We start from the raw sequence: 20923 nt of genomic DNA on the forward strand, positions 1-20923 counted from the left end.
AGGCGATGTTAAAATTTGAATTGTTGTTTTACTTGGAGGAATGATTGTGCACTGCGTGAATGGGTCGCCGGTGAAGTCTTCCATACACGTGCAGACGGGTATGTGATTGAGAACATGGCACTGAGCGTTGACACCACACGATCCTGGACAAGGATCTTGACACCTCTGATTGACACAAGCGAAATGACTCTTGCATTCGGAACTCAATATGCACTCTGGTCGACATTCTGGTGGTACACCGATGTAATTTGGTAGACAGGAACACGCTGGGTTTCCGGATATGATATGGCATAAAGAATTTGGACCACACGGCGATGGAGTGCAAGATGGTGGTCTTTCCGTGGTCGAAGGGACGTCTAGAGCTATCGAAAAAACGATAAAAGATTAATCGAATTCAAAGGTGATCAGATATAAAAATACCTGGATAAATTATTCTTACCATAAGGAGAACATTGGGTGAAAGGATCTCCTGTAAAACCAACTGGACAGGTACAGATCGGATTGTGATTCTTCGTGGTGCATTGTGCTCTCAATCCACAAGTATTCGGGCAAGGATCAGCGCATTTCTTGTTCAGACAGGCTAAGTGAGGTGGACATTCAGCATTGACCACACATTCCGGCCTACAGTTTGGCGGAATTCCTCTGTATTCCGGAAGACAGGTGCACACTGCTTGACCATTCACTTCGCGACACTTGCTGTTGGGTCCGCATGGTGATGGTGAACATGGATCCAACGGAGGTACTCCTTAAAATTAATAAAAAAGAAGCGTGTATTCAAAACTGTATTTGTTTATGCTGGTATTGAATAAGGCATGATATTTACTTGTCATTTCTTTAATTTCACAAGCGTAGTATGGGTCTCCAGTGTATCCAGGAGGACAAGTGCACACAGGAACGTGCTGTTGAACTTTACAGATGGACAGTGTGCCACAGGTGCTCGGACAAGGATCTGAGCACTTGAATCCAACACAGGCTAACTGTGGAGCACAGTCGTTGTTCGATTCGCATTCTCTGTGGCATCCCCTTTCGTTGTCATAAGGATCTCCAATAAAGTCTGGTGGACAGGCACAAGCTCCTGCACCATTTCTCTCGCGACACTGTGCCTTTGGACCACAAGGATTCGGTGAACACGGATTCGATACACTTATATCTGTAGCTGAACAAAAAAATAACAAAAGAATTAGGTGAGAAATATGATACACGAGAGAATAATTTGATGTTAGAATAGAAACTTACTTGGTGGAGGCGCCAGGACGCAGCGGACACTAGCATCCCCTTCGTACCCTTCAGGACACGTGCAGATAGGTACATGGTTCTGAACCGTACACCTAGCCAGCTCTCCACAGGCACCAGGACAAGGATTCTTGCATCTTTGATCTATACAAGCAGCCGAGTGGAAACAGTCCGAATTATCTGTGCACTCTGGCCTGCAGTTTGGAGGTCGACCAACGAAGTTCAAGAGACACGAGCAGGCTGGCTGCGAACCGATGACTCTGCACTGTGAATTCGGACCGCAAGGATTCGGAGAGCAAGGATTTCCTAGATCTTTGAACGGTGGCTGGGACACGTTGAACCTGGTGCATTGTACCAATGGATTTCCAGTGTAACCGTTCGCACAGGTACAGATAGGGTTGTGATTGACCGTCAGACACTTGGTGTTCAAACCACAAGACCCTGGACAAGGATCCGCACACTTGTTGTCGATGCATGCTTTGTTTTGAGAACAATCAGAGCTGACTATGCACTCTGGCCGGCAGGTAGGTGGTACTCCAACGAATCCTGGTTGACACAGACACACTGCATGTTCATTGTGTACACGGCAGTTGCTGTTAGGTCCGCACGGCGAAGGCTCGCAAGGATTAACCGGCAATGGTGTTACTTCTATTCCAGTGCACGCGTTGAAAGGATCTCCGGTGTATCCAGGCAGACAGGAGCAGGATGGAGCGTGGTTGATCACTCGACAAGTGGCTCCTTGACCGCAGGTATCAGGGCAAGGATTCACGCATTTGTTGTTGAGGCAAGCCTTGTTACGCTCGCAATCGGTGTTTGTGACACATTCTGGTCTGCAACCTGTGTACGGGTCGCCGATGTATTCTGGCAGACACGTGCAAGACCCTACACCGTTTCGTTCGTTGCAAACAGCATTCGCACCACAGGGTGATGGATTGCACGGTGTACGAGGTTGTTCGGTCGTGGTGGGTTCTGTAAAGGAACGTACATTTTATAGAAGTTGAACCATTGAACTATCTAGACCGTAGGAGGTATCTTTTCGAGTGACAACGTACCTTCCAGTATTGGTACACATTCGGTGAACGGATCTCCAGTATATCCAGTGTTGCAAATGCAAACTGGATTATGCTTCACGACGTTGCAGTAGGTGTTCACACCACAGGAACCTGGACATGGATCCACGCATTGTTCATTCTGACAAGCAAGGTTTCCAGGACAACCCTCGTTGATTACACATTCAGGTCGACAATTAGGAGCTCTGCCTACGTAGTTAGGTGAACAAGAACATGCGGGGAATCCATCTATCACTCGACACTGAGAGTTCGGTCCACAGGGCGATGGAATGCATGGGTTGCCGCTTGGTTCTTTTCCAGGCTGTTTTGCTTCCGCTTTAGAGAACAACGTAAGTCTTTGTTAAAAACCGCATATGTTACATTAGATAAATCATTTTCATACGATTCTTACGTTCTTTAACGCATCCGAAGAATGGATCTCCAGTGTATCCTGACGTGCAGCTGCACACAGGATTGTGATTGATGACTTGGCAATCAGCGTTTTGGCCACAAGTGCCTGGACATGGATCCCTGCACGTTTGCGCAATACACGCCGTGTTTTGAGTACAGTCGGTGCTGACCACGCATTCTGGGCGACATTGCGGTGGACTGCCCACGTAGTCTGGTTGACAGGAACAGACGGCGTGATTGTCAATCACGCGACAATTACTGTATGGACCACACGGGGATGGTTGGCACGGATCACCTGGCAATGGTGTTACTGAAACGAAATATACAATTAATTGATTCTCTATAAGCAGTCAGTAGATTTCATAAAGTGCTAGACTTACCAGATGATATATGACAAGATTTTAGAGGATCCCCAGTGTAACCGGACAAGCAACTGCACGAAGGCTGATGATTAATCACTTGGCACTGAGCATTTATGCCACAAGCGCCTATGCACGGATCCTTGCACTTGTTGTTTATACAAGCCTTCGTGTGAACGCAATCAGAGTTCTGAACGCATTCTGGTCTGCATCCCTCGTAAGGATCTCCCGTGTAATCAGGCAAACAGGTGCACGAACCAGCTCCGTTTCGTTCTTTGCAGACTGCGTTTGCACCGCACGGTGATGGATCACAGGGTAATTCAAGAGGGAAAATAACTACAAAGATAATAAATAATAATGTTGACAATTCTAATTAGAAAACTTGAAATATTAATTAAAAAATTAGTATCGTTACCTTTGCTGCAGCCAGAGAAAGGATCCCCTTCGTAGCCCTGATAACACTGACACATGGGACGATGATTCTGTACAGTGCAGTTCGTGTTGAACCCACAAGACCCGGCACAGGGATCGACACACTTTTTCTGAACACAGGCCAGGTAATTTGGACAGTCCTGATGGATCAAACACTCTGGTCTGCAATTTGGTGGAGCTCCAAACATTCCACTGATACATGTACAGACAGGATGGTTCTCCTGCACGCGACAGTCCGCATTAGGACCACAAGGTGGAGGCAGACAAGGATTTTTTGGTCCTGGTAGTGGCGTATCTAATAAAGAAGATAATATCATTTTTCAGGGACCCGTTATAAGGGGTTAAGTTAACATCCTGGGCCAGCAAATTAACTTACCTTCCTTGACACAGTGGGTGAAAGGATCACCAACGTATTCCGGAGGACAGCTACAGATAGGGTTATGATTGACGACCTGACACAACGCGTTCTGACCGCACAAACCAGGACAAGGGTCTCCACATTTTTGCCCGATGCAAGCCAGGTGTGCAGGACATTCCGAGCTAACCAGACACTCTGGACGACAGGATGGCGGCGTGCCATGGTATCCTGGGCTGCAGGAACACACTGCACGATCGTTCATCACACGACAGATACTGTGCGGTCCACAAGGTGATGGCATACAAGGATTTTGAGGCGGAAGAGCTGGAAGATTCAATCAGACGTTCAGTTTCAGCAATGATCCATCGATTCCAACAAGAAGAATTTCATTTCTATAGATACTTACGAGACTTCTCGACTTTACAGGAGCTGAATGGATCCCCTGTGTAGCCAGGCAAGCAAGAACAGACTGGAATGTGTTCAACCACTTCGCATTTCGCGTTTGAACCACAGACACCTGGGCAAGGATCTCTGCAGTGCTGGTTGAAGCACGCCAAATGATTTTCGCAATCCTGGTTCACGATGCACTCTGCCTCACAGCCGTCTATATACGGATTACCAATGAATGGTGGCACGCATTTACATTTCGCTGCACCATCTTCTTCGATGCAGATTGCGTTCTTTCCGCAGGGCATCAGCAAACAAGGATCAGGCACATGGGCTGGTGGTGCTAAAAATGAACAAATTTTTTCCCATATTCCGGTGCTCTCCTTTTTACTATTAATGGAGTTGCCATTGTTTTAATGTTCCTTACCAGCACAGCTTTGATAAGGATTTCCAATGGTGTTTCCGGGACAATAGCATGGTGGTATCCTGTTCGCGTCGCATTTGGCTCCTGGTCCACAAGGATTAGGATCACACTGATCGGACTTTGGCACGCATCCTCTGATCGTGTTAGGACTTTCGATATATCCTGGCAAACAGGTGCATTTCGAAAGACCGTTGTTCAAAACCGAGCATTGAGTGTTAGGTCCGCATGGCGATGGCTCGCAAGGATTAGTAGGTAGCGAGCAAGGAGATTGAGGAGGATTTCCTTCGTATCCTGGCAGACAGAAACACCTCACTTGTCCTGATACTACTCGGCAGCCAGAGTTGGTACCACAAGGATTGCCTTGGCATTGATCACCCTCTGGAACTGGACAAAAGATTTTGAAATTAATTGCAAATTGTTCTGATCATAAATCCTTCAAGTTTATCGTACTTACTGCATTGCTCAAAGGGATTTCCGGTTAAACCTTTCGGGCAGAAGCATATTGGATTTCCGTTGTCATTCTCACACATGGCGTCCAATCCGCAAGGATTTGGAACACAAGGATCCGTAGATCCTTGAGTGCAACCAACGTGTGGATTCCCTTGGAATCCCGGCAGACATTTGCACTGTGCTTGATGATTCTCTGGATAACAGTTAGCGTTAGCACCGCAGTCTGTTTCCAGGCAAGGATCAATGCATTTCCTGTTCAGACGATCGCAGTACTTGCTCGGTGGACAATCTTCGTTGTATTGGCAGATGTTTTTGCCCTCTTCTTCTTCTAAAACCATCATAGAACATTGTGCATTGGTATTTCTAAGTAGTCGATCCATTTATAATTAATTAAAGATGAAGTACCTGGTGCACAGTAGGAGAAACCATTTCCGTGGTAACCATCCTCGCAACTGCAGTCTGCTTTGTGATTCGTGTTAACACAAATCGCGTTGTGGGCACACGGGTTCCAAACGAGACACGGTTCCTGACAAGTGCCCTCAATGCACGCCTCTGTCAGCGGGCAATCTTTGTGGCTAGTGCAACCCGCTAGAGAAAGATTGAGAAAGCCCATGTAGCCCCAAGGAAGTGTGCAAGGGTACAAAATATAGGGTGACAGGCTCGAGTGTATTATAAAACATAGTGTATCGTGTACGTGTGTCGGTGTGCTAAAGATTCAAGATCGTATCGAACAATCGTGTCGTCGAACGAGTTTCATACTCGATAATTGTAACAGTAAAGAGAAAACTATCGATAGTTAAGGCTCGGGATTCAGAAGAAATCGTGAACCGAAGAAATTCTCGATTGATACGTGTGGAATTGAAAGTGAAATTGCACGTTGTTGGATATATGTACAATATATATGTACATATTTACAGAATGAATATACGCTGTAAAAAAAGTAATAATGTGGAAGATGAGGTTGAAGATTCTTGAACAAACCTTTCACGCAAGTGTACGTCGCTGGGTCACACTGCATGCCTGGTGGACAGTAAGGGCAATCTGTATCGTTCGTTATATCTGAGAAAATTGAGAAAATTCCATTTTGGTAAATTTGCATCAATTGATTTTCTGTATATCTTTGATAATTTGTTTTTTACCTTTCACGCAAACGGGTCTGTGATCTTGAACATGACACACCTCCACGAAGTCACATGGATTGTGAACAGTGCAGGGGTTCAAACACTGTTGATTAATACAGGCCAATTGGGAGAGACAGTCGTCGTGCGTTGTGCATTTGGTATCTGATGAAACGAATGAATATTAGAAGCTCAAAATAACGATCCATAAATTTTTAAACAATTCTAAGTCTGACTTTCTACCAATATTCTATCACAATCTAATCAATTATGATTTACTTAATGATCCCTTTAAATTTTCAACAAAAAAAAAGTTCTTGAAATTATACACATATGTTTGATAAAAAATTATAATGTATTGTACTATACTAAACATAGAAAATAATATACACAAAATCCCCTAATTTCTAGAACATATATAATGGTTTCTGTGTTATATGTGTGAAGCCCAGAAACAGTTGTTAGTTGGTCCACTTATAAAAGAAACTCCATAATCCATAATTATTATTTAAAAGAAATGTACATTAAAATTATCAACCAAAACTAGAAGTTTCCTTTAGAAGTGGATTTCTTAAAGGAATTACAATTAATAGCTACATATAAGTCAAGCAAAAAGAGATCGTGCAGAAGCACAATAATAATATACAACATGCAAAGAGCGCTAATGCAGCAGGTCCATGTCTGCACTGGATTGCAGCAGTGTACTGTAATTTTGATAAACATTTAAATGTTTCGTTCTTGTATCGTTTCATAATTGAGACCATCCGATAAAATGGTCAATGATTGATCAAACGATAACTCTCCAGAATTGGTTGCCTCCAATTTTTATCTGGATACTGGATGATTGTCACAACATTGGTGAACACGAGAACATTTACAACACTCCCGACAACAGAAATCTTTACCTGGGAGTATGCTACAATTAGATGTACTCTGGTTGACTGTTAGGTTGAAGCACACGGGCCGATGATTCGTTACATTCCATTTAGTTTCATTTAAACATGGATTGGTATGGTTAAAACAGACTTTGCAGTCTTTACTGTCAATGGTTTCATTGCAACGTGTATATCCAGTTGTTTCTGTGGCATTTGTAGGTGTTTCTAGAGTAGAAGATTGTTCTGATGTTGGCATTTGTTCTGTAGAATATTGTTCAGTTGTTGAAGGCTGTTCTGTAGAATACTGTGTGATTGTTGAAGGTTGTTCTGTGAAATATTGTGTGGTTGTTGAAGGTTGTTCTGTGAAAAATTGTGTGGTTGTTGAAGGTTGTTCAGTAGAATATTGTTCTGTGGAATAAGATTCAGTTGTTGAAGCTTGTTCAGTAGAATAATATGTGGTTGTTGAAGGCTGTTCTGTAAAATACTGTGCAGTTGTTTTTTGTTGCTCAACAGAGAATGGCTCTGTAGAATGTTGTTTAGTATCAGAAGGATGCGTTGTTGATTGTTGTTCAGTTGTTAATTCAGTGAAATATTGTTCAGTCGTCGACGGTGTTTCAAATGTTGTTTCTTGTTCTAAAGGATACTGCGCTGTTACAGTGATCAACGTAACATCTTCCGTTGTCATCAAATTCGAACTTTCGGTAGTCAAATGCATTTCAGTCGAGCTGTCTGCAAATGTAACAACCTCAGTTGTACTCCTAGACATATCTATAGATTCAGTAACATCTGTTGTCGTTTCCGTAGTGTATTCTCCTACGTATACCGGTGTAACTGTAACAACATCTCCTGATGATGGTATCTTCTCCGTAAAATGAACATATGTAACTGGAGTGACTATTTGAACCCTATCTGTAGTAATACTTTTTGTACCATCATCATAGGGCACAGTTGTTGTTTCAAGGGTTGTATAACTGGTTGTTTCAATATCTCCTACCGTTGGAACAACATCCGTGCTTTCATCTGAAATGTCTTTAACGCCAGGTACCTCTGAAGAGATCAAGGTTGTAATTTCGTCATACGAAGTTGTATCAATATCTTTAACTGTTATAGCAGCATCCGGGAAAAGTGTCGTAGAAGTTTCTGAAGTATCAGTAACAACTGTTGTCGTCAAAGTCAAGTTGCCTTCCACAGACACAGAACTACTTTCTTCAGCAACAGGAGTTGTGGTACCCTCGGTCGAATACGAAATTGTTGAAGTTTCCTCGTGAATGGTGGATAAAGTATATGGTAAAGTATCAACGTTGGGTTGTGTAACTGTCGAAAATGGTTCATCGGTTTCGTGTGTTGTGTAATCAATTGTAGACGATGTTTGCGTTGTAGTGTATGTACAAGTGTCATCCTCGCAGCCACAAATTGGCCTGTGTGCTTTAACCCTACATCGAACTGGCAATCGACAATGATCGACGCAAGGATCAACGCAGGATCCATCGACACACGCTTCTGTGTCGCTGCAGTTGTCGTCGGACTCGCAGAAATAGTCTGGCGTGTAGTCGTGAACTGCTGCGGATACAATATAACATCAGCACAATGATCTCAGCCAAGAGAGAAATTGAACAGAACATGAGAAGGCTGAAAAAACGTTCAAGCGTCTGATTAAACTATACTACTGATATCGTACTGTTTACTCCAAGTAATCTACGAATTAATATTAAGATTAAGTTATTGGCATGCTCGCACGTATGATAAATAGACAAGCTATCAATCAGAAGTATCATCGAATTAGGTCTTTGCAGAGACAGATGTAACGGAGAAAAAAAAAATACTCGTCGAACAGTAAGAATATCGGCAGAGTAGAGGCGGGAGAGTATTCTAGGTTTCGAGGGGTGGTGAACAGTTGTATCTGTGGTATTGGAACCTGAAACGTTTTGTCATTCAGACAACGGAACTGTGCTCGATCATTCATTGACGCTAGGTATTAAAAACTAGATTACATTGGTAAATTGGTACTCTACCAATTTGATTCAGACTTCAAAGAGTTATCTCGGCGAACTCTGTATAGTTGAACCTTTTTGAAAGGATTCCACTGTCTGAATGGTCGGAAACCTGAAAAGTAGCAACTGGTATGTTTGGTGTGAGGCGGTAGAGGCGAGAAAAATATTGTACAGAGAGATACAATCGAGATATCGGTAAAAGATATCATCATCGGTGGCAGCTATTATCATAGTCGAGTGACAGGCAAACAGAGAGATACAGAGATACGTGAGAGCAAGAGCGAGATAGAGAGATAGGTGGTGAGAAATGGTGTTTACCTTTCATGCATCCGTATTTAGTATCTGGCACAAAGCCGGGGGGACAGAACTTGCAGATAGGCTTGTGCTCCTCCACGTAACAGGGGGCATCAGCCGGACAGGTGGAGTTTCTGCATGGGTCCACACAGCGATAGTTGCGGCACGCCAAGTCTGGAGAGCAGCCACTGTCTCGCAGGCAAATGGAGAGGGAGGGATTGCAATTTTGTGTGCATATACAGACGGGACGGTGGTCCAGGACATCGCAGGTTTTATCAGCCGGACACGGCTTTTTCTTTCTCACGTTACACGGATTCTGGCATTTTCCATTCACGCACGCGGCGTTCGACGGACAGTCGAAGTCCCTGGTGCATGTCAACGTGTCGGGGGCGCATGTCAGTTCACCGATCTCGTTCACGACGAAACCGTATTTGCATACGCACATCGGCCTGTGGTTACGCACCTGGCATCTCTTGTTCACTTCACATGCGTATCGAGAGCTTAAACACGGGTCACGACATTCGCCCGTTCGCGTGTGACACGACAAACTCTCTGGACAGTCGCGATCGGACGAGCAACCGATACTCGGTGTAGGTCTGGGATTGAGCGTGTCGCATTTAGGATCTGGATGACAGGCCGTGTGGGGCATACCGATATAGCACTGCGGACAGGAACATCGTGGCTTGTGCAGAACCACACGACACAGAGCGTTGATCCCACAGGCACCGCGAAGACCGCACGGGTCCACGCATTGCAGATTTATGCAGGCTTTTTCATTGGGGCACTCTAGGTCACTGGTGCATTCGCGCTCTATCTCAACCAAGATTTTCATGTTTTTTTTTTTTTTTTTTTTTTTTTTAATTTTTGAATCGTAGTGTCATTGGTGTAGAGTCGGTGGAACGGTGGGTGGTGGTCGTGGTGGTGGTGATGGGACAGGAAAAAAAAAGAAAAAAGCATATATAAGAACTGTGAAAAGAAACTTTCTCACAAATAACATAAACCACATGCTTTGTATTTATAATACGGAAATAAAATAGGGTAGCTCTTGTGAAGAAGTAAATAGAGAACTTTACACTCTTTTACGACAACACGAGGTACAACCCTTTGGTTGTCCAAAGAAATATATATACGTGTGTATATATATATGTATGTACCGTAAATTGGCAAGCAGCGATATTTACAACACAAGCCCCCATAGAATTCAACAAGAAAATAAGAGGAAAATAATGTAACAGTGGATAAATCCAGCAAAAAAATAACAAGCATGGGTATATGAGAATGTCCCTTTCGCAGTTCCCAATCTGTATCATTAAATCCTATGTCTAGAAATGGATCATCGGTGTTCACTGTGAATGTGTACCTTTTTTGTTGTTGCAATCAAATGCAGTCTATATGTCTCTTTCTCTCTTTCTATATATATATATATATACTTTCTTTTTCATTAGCATTTTGCTTGATAATACAGTTTCCTCAAGACAGATTGGATACTGAAATAAACATTCTACATATGAATAGTTATGTGTGAGACATGTGTGATACGTGTTTCTTCTTTGGACACATTATGTACAGTATGCCTAACTGTCTATATATGTATATATATATGTACAGGTATATATGTTGACCATTGTGAGTAAATCCAGTGTCGTATAATATAATATGTATAGAATCTGGTAACTGGTCCAATCACATCTGTCTCTCGATTGTTAACGATTCACTGGATTAATACATCTATGTATTACTTCAAGTCCTACTAGACGATACATGGTTATTCTACGGACCATGTTCCTCTGATCGTCAGTATTGCTCGCTAGTCACAAATGCTGTACATGAAATTAATAGATCTGCCCGGTTAAACAGTTAGTAGGTCGTCTCTTACCTGTGGTGCACTCAACGTCTGGAGATCCACTGGTACCAGGTGGACATCTGCATACAAATATTGTACCGTCACGGATGCACTCTGCACCCTTACCGCAACCGTTCGTGCGACAATCGCCTAAGCTCTTGTCTGTGCTACCTGTAATCGGAAATTAGATGTAAATTTAAAATGGAAATCTTCCAGACCTAAGAATGAAAGGAATCGTGGAAATTAGGGGTAAGGTAGCACAAATGCAATATCCTATGAAACAAAAACTTACAAGCATGCATCGGATCGCCAGATGGATAGTTGGCTGGGCAGTAACATTGGGGCTGGTTGTTGTAAATGCGACAGGCAGCATTCACTCCACAGCGAGCATCCTTGCAAAGTTCTCCTCCGTCGCAGATGCAAGCCTGATGAGGATCACCGTGACATCCAGGATCGCAAGTGCACTCGAATCCGTTCAAAGTCTCCCTGCATTTCGCGTTCACGCCGCAAGGTCTTCTCAGACATTCGTCTCCTCCTGAAACATCGAACGAGTCCTTTAGAGGTCCTTAAACATTTCGAGTAATCAAACTGCAGCTTTCAATACCTTTCTTGCAGTTGATCTTAGGGTTTCCATAGTGTCCAGGTGGGCAGGAACACTGAGCCTTCCTATTCACCACCCTACATTGTGCGTTGAAACCGCAAACACCGTGTTGCAGGCAAGGATTCGTACAAACTCCATCCTCGCTGCAACGTTTGTTCGCCTCGCAGTCGTCGTCTCGGTGACACTCCAATTGATAACATTCTTCACTTGGCTCTCCCTGGAAACCTTCTGGACACAGACACACTGCACGATGATTGGAAACGCGACAGAGTGCATTGATGCCACAAGGAGATCCGTTTGCAGAACACGGGTCCACGCACTGGCCACTCACACAGGATAGAGACGAGGGGCAGTCGGAATGAGTTCGACAACCGACGAGACACAGTCCTCCGTCACAAACGTAACCCTGGATTGAATGACAGTAAGTTAGGCCAAGTTGGGATCGTTAAGAAAACCTGAAATAAACCAATACTACCTTTGGACAGTAATTATTGATATCACACTTGATGCGACATTTTCCAGAATGACAAACTTCTCCACAGGAACATTGGTCCTGACTGGAGCAACTCTTTGTGCAGAATCCAATTTCATCGCATTCGCAAGAGCTATCGCAAGGAATCATAGACTTGGAACAGCTGATTAATGCATTTCCATAATAATTAGCTGGACAGCTGCATTGTGCTACATGGTTCACCACGCGGCACCCTGCACATTCTCCGCAGGCTTTGCCGCCTTCGCATGGATCTATAAGTAAAGCCATCAATTTTAGAATCAATTAATTTTCTAATATCAAGATCGTTATGCAGACGCATACTTCTGCACTTGTTGTTCACGCAGGACTCGTCGTTGGGGCAAGTATTGTCGCTGCGGCATCCGATATCGCACAATCTATTCTGACAGATCTGATTCGCTGCACAATGATCGTCGCTGTTGCAGATAGCCTTGCAAATTCCAGCGTCGCATCGTTCGTCGCTCAAGCAATTAGCATCGCTATAAAATGATTTACATATGGCAACCAGTTCGCGTAATGAACAACAAGATACGCTTCAAGGATTAATCGTTTTACCTTCTGCAGGTGGCGTAACAGGATCTGCCGTAACAAGTTTGGCCGGTCGCGCATTCCAGTTCCGTGTTGCAAGGCAGGAACGCTTGTTTGCATCCAATTAGCGGATCGCCAACCAACGGTGCAGGGCAAACGCATAACTTCCGATGATTCACGATCGAGCACTTAGCGTTCACTCCGCAGGCATCGGAGAGCAAGCAAGGATCTATGATAAGAAAAAAAAGGATGAACATTGAAGATGTCGAACCATAGATCAGAGTAATCACGCACTGTAAGATTCCAAAGATTTCTTACCCTGACATTGATTATTTAGGCAGGCGTAATTTTCCTGGCATTCTACGTCCGATCGACATCCAATCACACAGACGAGTCCCTCGCATATCTCTCCGCTCCTACAATCCTCGTCCCTCCTGCACAAGGATTTACAGATGCCAGAGGGATCGCAGCGTTCGTTGCTCAGACAATTCAAGTCCGTAGAGCAGACAGGTGTGCAGACACCTCCGATACAAGCTGTTCCAGTTGAGCAGTCCCTGCTCGCCTGGCAGACAGGTCCAGGTGATCTCAGGCAAGCCACTTTCGCAGTTGGATTAGGAATGAAACCCGCAGGACACGAACAAGTGGCTCGTTGATTGAAGACAGTGCACTTTGCGTTCGGACCACACGGAGTTGCTTCACAGGGATTGGTGCACTTGTTGGTAATGCAGGCCTCGTTAGCGTTGCAGTCCTCGTCAGCGCGACAACCGAAGGTGCACATGTTGTTTAGACATATGTGACCCAGGAAACAATCGTTGTCGAGTCTGCAGGTCAGCAGACAGTTGCCACGGATGCATTTCTCGTTGAACGCGCACTCGGTGTCGCTATCGCAGATCGGTAGACACACGTTGTCGCGACAGGTGTTTCCCTCGTTGCAATCGTTGCTATCTTTGCAGGACACCGGCACTGGAATGATCAAGTATCGTGGGATTAGATACTGAGGTAAGAATGGAGGATACTGGAGGTCGAGCGATAAAGATCGTGTGACCGAGAATGATAGTCTAGGAACTTACGTCTCACGCATTCCACTTCCGAGTTCCCAGTGAATCCCGGAGCACAACTGCACTGCTTGATGTGACTCCTTACGTTGCATTCCGCGTTTATTCCGCATGCGGCTCTTACGTTACAAGGATCCAAACACTGTCCACTCAGGCACACGTCCGATAGATTGCATTCCTCGTCGGATTGACAGAACGCTGGAGGAGTTTCAAATGAATTTTATTTGATTCACGGTTCGATGAGGGAACGATGCCCTGGATGATTAGATAGTACTTACGTCGACAGATTCCTTCGTAACAGTAAGTATTGGTCGAGCAATCTGTGGCTGATGAGCAACTTACTGGTTTCGGTCGACAACCTATACTTAAATTGTTTGGATCACCCTCGTAGTCGGATCTACACTGGCAGGCTGCTGCGTGATTAGTGGCAACGCAATCTGCGTTCGGTCCACACTGTGTACGTGAACAAACATCTGGAAAATACAACGTAGAAGCAAGATTAAATATGAGAAAATTTTTATTCGTACCATAGAGATTGCTTTGGAAAAACTACACACCGAAACACTTTGGTATATTGTTGACGTTTATGCATTTGGCAGTTAATGGACAGTCGTCGTCGTGTAGGCATTCGACTGGTGGTTGACAGCCGCTGTTGTACGGGTCGCCAACCATACCTTGTTGGCAGTGACACTTATAGGATCCTCGGGAATTCTCACACACAGCTCCGGGAGCACATGGTTCGTTCAAACAATAGTCGATCAATTGACAGCCATGCGTTGGTTCCCCTGTGTATCCTGGTTGACACGTGCAGATCTAAAGGATAATATAGAATTGTTGGAAATATAGTAATAGCGTGTAATATCTCTCTTATGAATTTACATGCCAGAATAGTTACCTGAACGTGTTTCTCTGCAGTGCAAATAGCATTAACGCCGCAAGGATTGTGGGCCAAGCACGCGATCCTACACTTGTGAGTATCACAGATTTTCTCTCCGCTGCAATCATCGTTACTTTCGCACTCGATGGGTTGACAGCCGATTTTGTCGTCTTTGGCGTTTCCGAAGAAACCAGCTTTGCAAGAGCACACCGCCTGGTGATCATTGGCTCTGCACTCAGCGTTGCGTCCACAAAGGACCAAGTCGCAAGATTTCTGGCATTCTGCTTGTCCAATGTTGTTTTTGATGCACCTTTCGTCGTAAGAACAATCGTCGTCGGATGTGCAACGCAATTCTTGTACGCAGATGTTGTTGTGACAGTACTGATACTCTGGGCAACTGGAATTACTCTTGCAGGTGGGTTGGCAGAGACCATTGATGCAAAGTTGGTCACCGATACAATCCCTTGTACTGCCACAGAGTGCTACAGAAACACGACACAGATAAAATATCGTCTTAAATTTAAACCACCCTGGTGTTGGTTCATTTCTTTGCAATTTTTATTCACCTGTACATATGCCACCGCTGCATGCCGAACCCGTTGCACACTGAGAATCCGACTTACAGTATTGAACAGGTGTACAACCTAAGTTTGGATCGCCTGTACCACCTGGCTGACAAGTACAGACAGCACTGTGATTCAGGGGTGAACAATCTGCTCCTTGACCACAAACATTCGATAGAGAACAAGGATCGACGCACTTGTGATTGTAACACGCGTCTGAAGGATTACAGTCACTGTGGTAGTTGCACTCCAAGTGGACGCATTCCACCTGAATTTGTAATTTTATACTTAAATAAGAGCCTCTGGAAGGGATTCAATAAAATTTATCTACTTACCGCTGGATTTCCAGTGGTCTGTCCAGGGCACTTGCAAAGGGGAACATGATCCTGAACGAAACACTCTGCACTCTTGCCACAAGTAGTCGAAATATCGCAAGGATTCTTGCACCTGTTGTCAACGCAAGCTGCAGAATTCGGACAATCGGTATCCGTGAAACAATCACCGGGTTGCTTGCAACCAGACTTGAAGGGATCTCCCACCAGACCATGTGGACAAATGCATTCGTACGATCCTTCTGAATTTTGGCAACTGCATACAAGAATGCACTATTATAATCAGGACCTCCAGACCTCATGATAAATGTCTCTATTTTACTTACACTGCAGAAGGGTGGCAAGGATTCTTCAAACACTCGTTAACGTCGACACAGATATCATCTGCCAGCACGAATCCTGGATAGCATTTGCATTTACTAGAGTGATCGTAGGCTACGCAATTACCGTATCCACAATCGACTTGATTACAAGGACCTAGACAATTTCAAACAGAATATCACGTCATCTTATAAAGAACCATCAGAAATTATTCAAGAATCTATAAATCCATCGCTTACCGCTGCATTTGTTGGTATCCTGGTTGCAATATTTATCTGTAGAACAATCGTTATTGGAAAGGCATTCCACCTTGAAGCACCCAGAGGAATCGCCGATGTAACCAGGTTGACACTGACAGGCAGCAGTGTGATCCAGTACAGAGCAAACCGTGTTAGGTCCGCAATCAACCAGAGAGCAAGGATCGGTGCAATTATGCTGGATGCATGCTTGTGAATCCGCGCAATCAGCATTGACGGTGCATTGATGAGGTATCACACAGCCAGATCCCACAGGATCACCGGCAGTGCCTAATGGACAGACGCAGCGATAGGATCCTTGAAGATTGACGCACTCCGCGCTCGAGTGACACGGTTGATCCTCGCACTCGTTCACATCCAAGCAACGTTCTGGACCAGCAACGAAACCGTGACTGCATTTGCATTTGTTGTTGATGCACACTTCGTTGTCCTTGCAGCCGACGTCGGAAGTGCAGCCCACTTCGCACACTCCGTCGATGCACAATTCGCCGGGCAAACAATTGCTGTCGCTGTAGCATATCTTAACGCAGATACCGTTCTTGCAGCGTTCTCCTTCAGCACAGTTGTTCTGTTCACTGCACTGGCATTGACAGAATCCAGAAACACAGACGTGCTGGCTGGGGCAATCTTGATGACCATCGCAGATGCCTGGTACTCTGACACAGCCCTGTTGCGGCGTGGGATTTCCGTGGAAACCAAGTGGACAGGTGCAGGTGATTGCATGGTTGGTGCAACTGCAGATTGCATTTGGACCGCAAACGTCTTTCCTTTTGCATGGATCTATAAAAAAAATAACTCGTATGAAACCATATCATAAGTTAAGGGACTATTTTTGTATTCTTGAATTGTGTACCTTGGCACTTGTTGTTGATACAGGACTCAGTTGAGGGGCAGTTCTTATTGCTCCTGCATCCCAGAATACAAACTCCATTGACACAGGCCTGATCATTCTGGCACTGATTATGAGTGACGCAAGGAACCATGCACTTATTGTTCAGACACTTTTCACCGATAGAACAGTCATCAGTCGCTCGGCAGACAGCTGTAAGGAACGTATTTCTTAAAAACAAGAATCTATATTAAATTCAAAAAACCATTAAAATATATCTTACCTATACACTGTCCATCTAAACATACGCTTTCATCGCAATCAGCATCGACGGCACAATAGTTCTTCGCCCGGACGCATCCATCTTGCGGTCCCTTCGAAGATGGAACGAATCTGTGAATGCATTTACAGGTCGGTTGTCCATTGACGAGCTCACATATGGAATTCGGTCCGCAAGCATCTTCACAAGGATTGACGCAACGATGGTTGTGGCAGATAGAATGAACAGGGCAGTCCTTGACGCTAGCACAGTAGCCTTCAGGTTGACAGCCATTGCCATAGGGATCGCCGACGAAATTGGATGGGCACTGACAGATAGGATTATTTGAAGGTCCTGGAACGCATATGGCCGTCTCGTGACAGGGATTCGGGTGACAAGCTTCAATGGCAACGCATTCTACGTCTGGCACAGGATTAGGTCGAAGTCCAGGTGGGCATTGGCAGATAGCTCTATGGTCGTCTGCGATGCAAACAGCGTTTGCTCCGCAGGCATTTTCGTCGCAAGCATCGTAACACGTGTGTGTTAGCCTGTTGCACAGTTGAGTAGGTGGACAGTCGATGTTGTAGACACAAGGAACAGTGCGACATCCTTTAACCACGTCGTTAGGATCACCGGCATAGAGACCAGGTGGACATTCGCAATTGGCGACATGATTGTGAACTATGCAGAGAGCGTTTGGACCGCAGGTAACAAAATTGCATACTGGTTGACAGGTCAGTAGTCCTTCCTCTGTGCTTCTGCAAGTCTGATCCTCCGGACACTCGCTGTCGGTTGAGCATTGATCCTTTCTGGGTGTCTGACAACCCTGACGATCATTTGGATTACCGATGAAGCCTGGTAGACATTCGCAGCGACCGTGATGTCGTTCGGCCACGCACTGAGAGTTGATCGCACAGGTAAAACTACGGCACACAGAGATACACTTTAGCACACCCAAAGCGTCAGGTCTACAGGCTTCAGTCGAATGGCAGTCATCGTCCGAGATACAATCGGGAACAGATGGTTTCTCGCAGGAGGACAATATCGGATTCCACTCGTATCCATCTTGGCACTTGCAGGTGGCATGGCCAGGGATTATGTCCGGCTCGCACTTCTGATGGGCACCGCAAACCACTTTGCTGCATGGATTCACGCACTCGCGAGTACCACTGTCCATGCCGATACAGAAAGAACCTTCCTGGCAATCGGAATCATGACGACATCCCGGTGTAATGACTGACTTGGATGGCTGACAACCTTCTACCAGGTTGCTGGGGTTACCCTGGTACCCGTCGATGCACAGACACGAGGACACATGATTCTGAGTGATGCACAATGCGTTCGGACCGCACTGCAGCTTGCTGCACGCGTCGACACACTTTCGAACACCTTTGCCAACTTGGAAACAGATTTGCTGAGGCTCGCAGTCCAGGTCGTTGGAGCAGTGGCCGTGAAGATGGCAGCCTTTGGTGAGGTCGTTAGCATTGCCGCTGTATCCCGGTGGGCAAACGCAGGCACCATCTTGACAAACCGATCTGGGACCACATTTCACGTCGCTGCATTTGTTTATGCACTTGCCTCCCACACAACTGTAGTCGAATGGGCATGGAACGGTGTCGCTGCAGGTACAGGTTGAAGGATCGGTGCAGGGGCCCACTTGGACTTGCTGACAACCGATGAACGGGTTGCCGAAGAAGCCTTCCTTGCAGCGACAGTCGTAGCTCCCGATGGTGTTGATGCAAACTGCATTGTTTCCACAAGCATTTCCATTGCATTCATTGATGTCTGAAACAATTAACGCGTGTGTTATACGTCGGTTTAAACATACAAGTTTGTCACATATTTGCTTATACCAACCATGACACTGAATGTAGGGGTTCCCTGCGTATCCAGGAGGACATAAACACTCAACAGCATTCGGTCCAGCGTTGCAGTGTGCATCTTTGCCACACGATGCGGTGGAACAATCAGACTTGTCTTGTATACCGCAACCGTGATACGGATTTCCAGTAGTTCCAGGATTACAGACACATTTTGATTCTTGAAGAGTATACTCGCAGTGGGCGTTAGAACCACAGCCGGGATCACAGACAGCAGGATTGATCGCTGCCAGATTATAGGTAATTAATTATTTTGTCTGTAAAAAAATTGTCAAATTGTCAAATTCTAATGGTACTTACGTGGCATACAGAGAAGATCAGGATTTCCAATGAAGTATGGATTGCAGACACATTTGTTCGTAGACGGATCGCAAGAAGCACCCACACCACAGACTACCCCTTCGCAGCGGCGTTTACACCTTCCACTTATGCAGACGCTTGGCTCAGCGCAAGGAACATCCGGTGAACAGACGTCCGGTTGGCACTGTCCACCAGGGAACGGATTGCCCATGAAACCTTCGATGCACTTGCAAGTTGGTCCGCTGTAGCTCACGATGCACTGTGCTCCAGAGCCGCATACGAAGCCATCGCATTCTATAAACAGATAAGTAATTTGTTAATTAAAAATCAGTTGAAATATTTTGTAATTATTTATATACTCACGAGAAACACATTCGTTGTTTTTGCCCTCCACGAATCCGATCACACATCGACACCAAGCAGCGTGCTTGTCAGGTTCGCAATAGGCATTTGGCCCACAAGGTATGTTTTCACAAGGGTTCACGCACCTTCCGTTTACACAAGCGAAAATATTATCACAGTCGTCGTTGGAAGAGCACTCGTTCTTTGGAATAGCAACTCCCGTACAACCAGCACCATAAGGATCACCCACTGTTCCCTTTGGACACTCGCAGATATGGTCGCCCTTAGTGTTGATGCAGTAAGCACCGTGTCCACAGGGATTGTTCGCACATTCGTTGACATCGACGCATCCATGTTGAGGATCTCCCTCGTACCCAGCCTCGCACATGCACCTTGGTGGATCGCTTGGGGTACACTTCGCGTTCATACCACATGGGAAACGATCACAGGGATCTGAAACATTCGAAAGGAACGTCAGTTTAAAAAATTTCTCGACCAACATATTGAACATTCCTTTTCATGAAATTTACTTTTACAAAGGTTGCCATCGAGAGGGTCTGAATAAAACGGTGGTGGACAGACGCATTCACCAGGTTGCACACACTTCTCGTTAGCTTTGCATTCGTTGTCACTTGTGCATCTTTTCTGGGCCGGAGAACAGAGACCGTTGTATGGGTCTCCACCATATCCATGCGGACAGACACACTGATGGGAACCAGGCAAATTGATGCACTCCGCTCCGTATCCACAAACTTGGTGCCCAACGATGCATTCGTTAATATCTGTGAATCAATGTCAATTAAAAAAAAAATGATATGTGAAGATTAATTTTAAGGTAAGATAGAAACGATACAAACCCTCGCAAGAACCATCAATTTTGGTAGTGTACCCTTTAGGACAGGCACAATAGCTGACTCCACCAGCGATCGTTATACATTCAGCACCACTGGGACATTTCTCACCCTTGGAGCACCCAGCCAACATACACTTACCATTAACGATCTTGTAGGGAGGCTGACACTGACATTCGATGCTGTTGCATTC

At 45.2% G+C, this 20923-nt stretch overlaps 1 protein-coding gene across 1 annotated transcript in view; it reads right to left on the reverse strand.

Moving 5' to 3' along the window:
- Window positions 1–20923, reverse strand: part of LOC114871745 — a 73360-nt gene that overhangs the window by 49966 nt on the left and 2471 nt on the right. Inside the window, 39 exon segments of the mRNA XM_046288230.1 lie at window positions 33–362; window positions 440–745; window positions 824–1156; window positions 1237–2202; window positions 2286–2618; window positions 2695–3003; window positions 3074–3388; window positions 3468–3779; window positions 3861–4166; window positions 4249–4572; window positions 4657–5037; window positions 5108–5431; window positions 5509–5691; window positions 6085–6162; window positions 6243–6386; window positions 7127–8656; window positions 9406–10191; window positions 11258–11395; window positions 11517–11759; window positions 11829–12231; window positions 12301–12569; window positions 12640–12815; window positions 12892–13093; window positions 13183–13827; window positions 13935–14117; window positions 14198–14392; window positions 14477–14732; window positions 14815–15278; window positions 15363–15627; window positions 15695–15947; window positions 16018–16168; window positions 16252–17049; window positions 17123–17311; window positions 17382–19142; window positions 19215–19463; window positions 19538–19831; window positions 19901–20332; window positions 20410–20661; window positions 20737–20922. Coding sequence (XP_046144186.1) covers window positions 33–362; window positions 440–745; window positions 824–1156; window positions 1237–2202; window positions 2286–2618; window positions 2695–3003; window positions 3074–3388; window positions 3468–3779; window positions 3861–4166; window positions 4249–4572; window positions 4657–5037; window positions 5108–5431; window positions 5509–5691; window positions 6085–6162; window positions 6243–6386; window positions 7127–8656; window positions 9406–10191; window positions 11258–11395; window positions 11517–11759; window positions 11829–12231; window positions 12301–12569; window positions 12640–12815; window positions 12892–13093; window positions 13183–13827; window positions 13935–14117; window positions 14198–14392; window positions 14477–14732; window positions 14815–15278; window positions 15363–15627; window positions 15695–15947; window positions 16018–16168; window positions 16252–17049; window positions 17123–17311; window positions 17382–19142; window positions 19215–19463; window positions 19538–19831; window positions 19901–20332; window positions 20410–20661; window positions 20737–20922 — 15264 coding nt within the window.

The sequence above is a fragment of the Osmia bicornis genome, chromosome 12, assembly GCF_907164935.1.
Source record: "Osmia bicornis bicornis chromosome 12, iOsmBic2.1, whole genome shotgun sequence".
In the NCBI taxonomy this organism is placed as follows: Eukaryota; Metazoa; Arthropoda; class Insecta; order Hymenoptera; family Megachilidae; genus Osmia; species Osmia bicornis.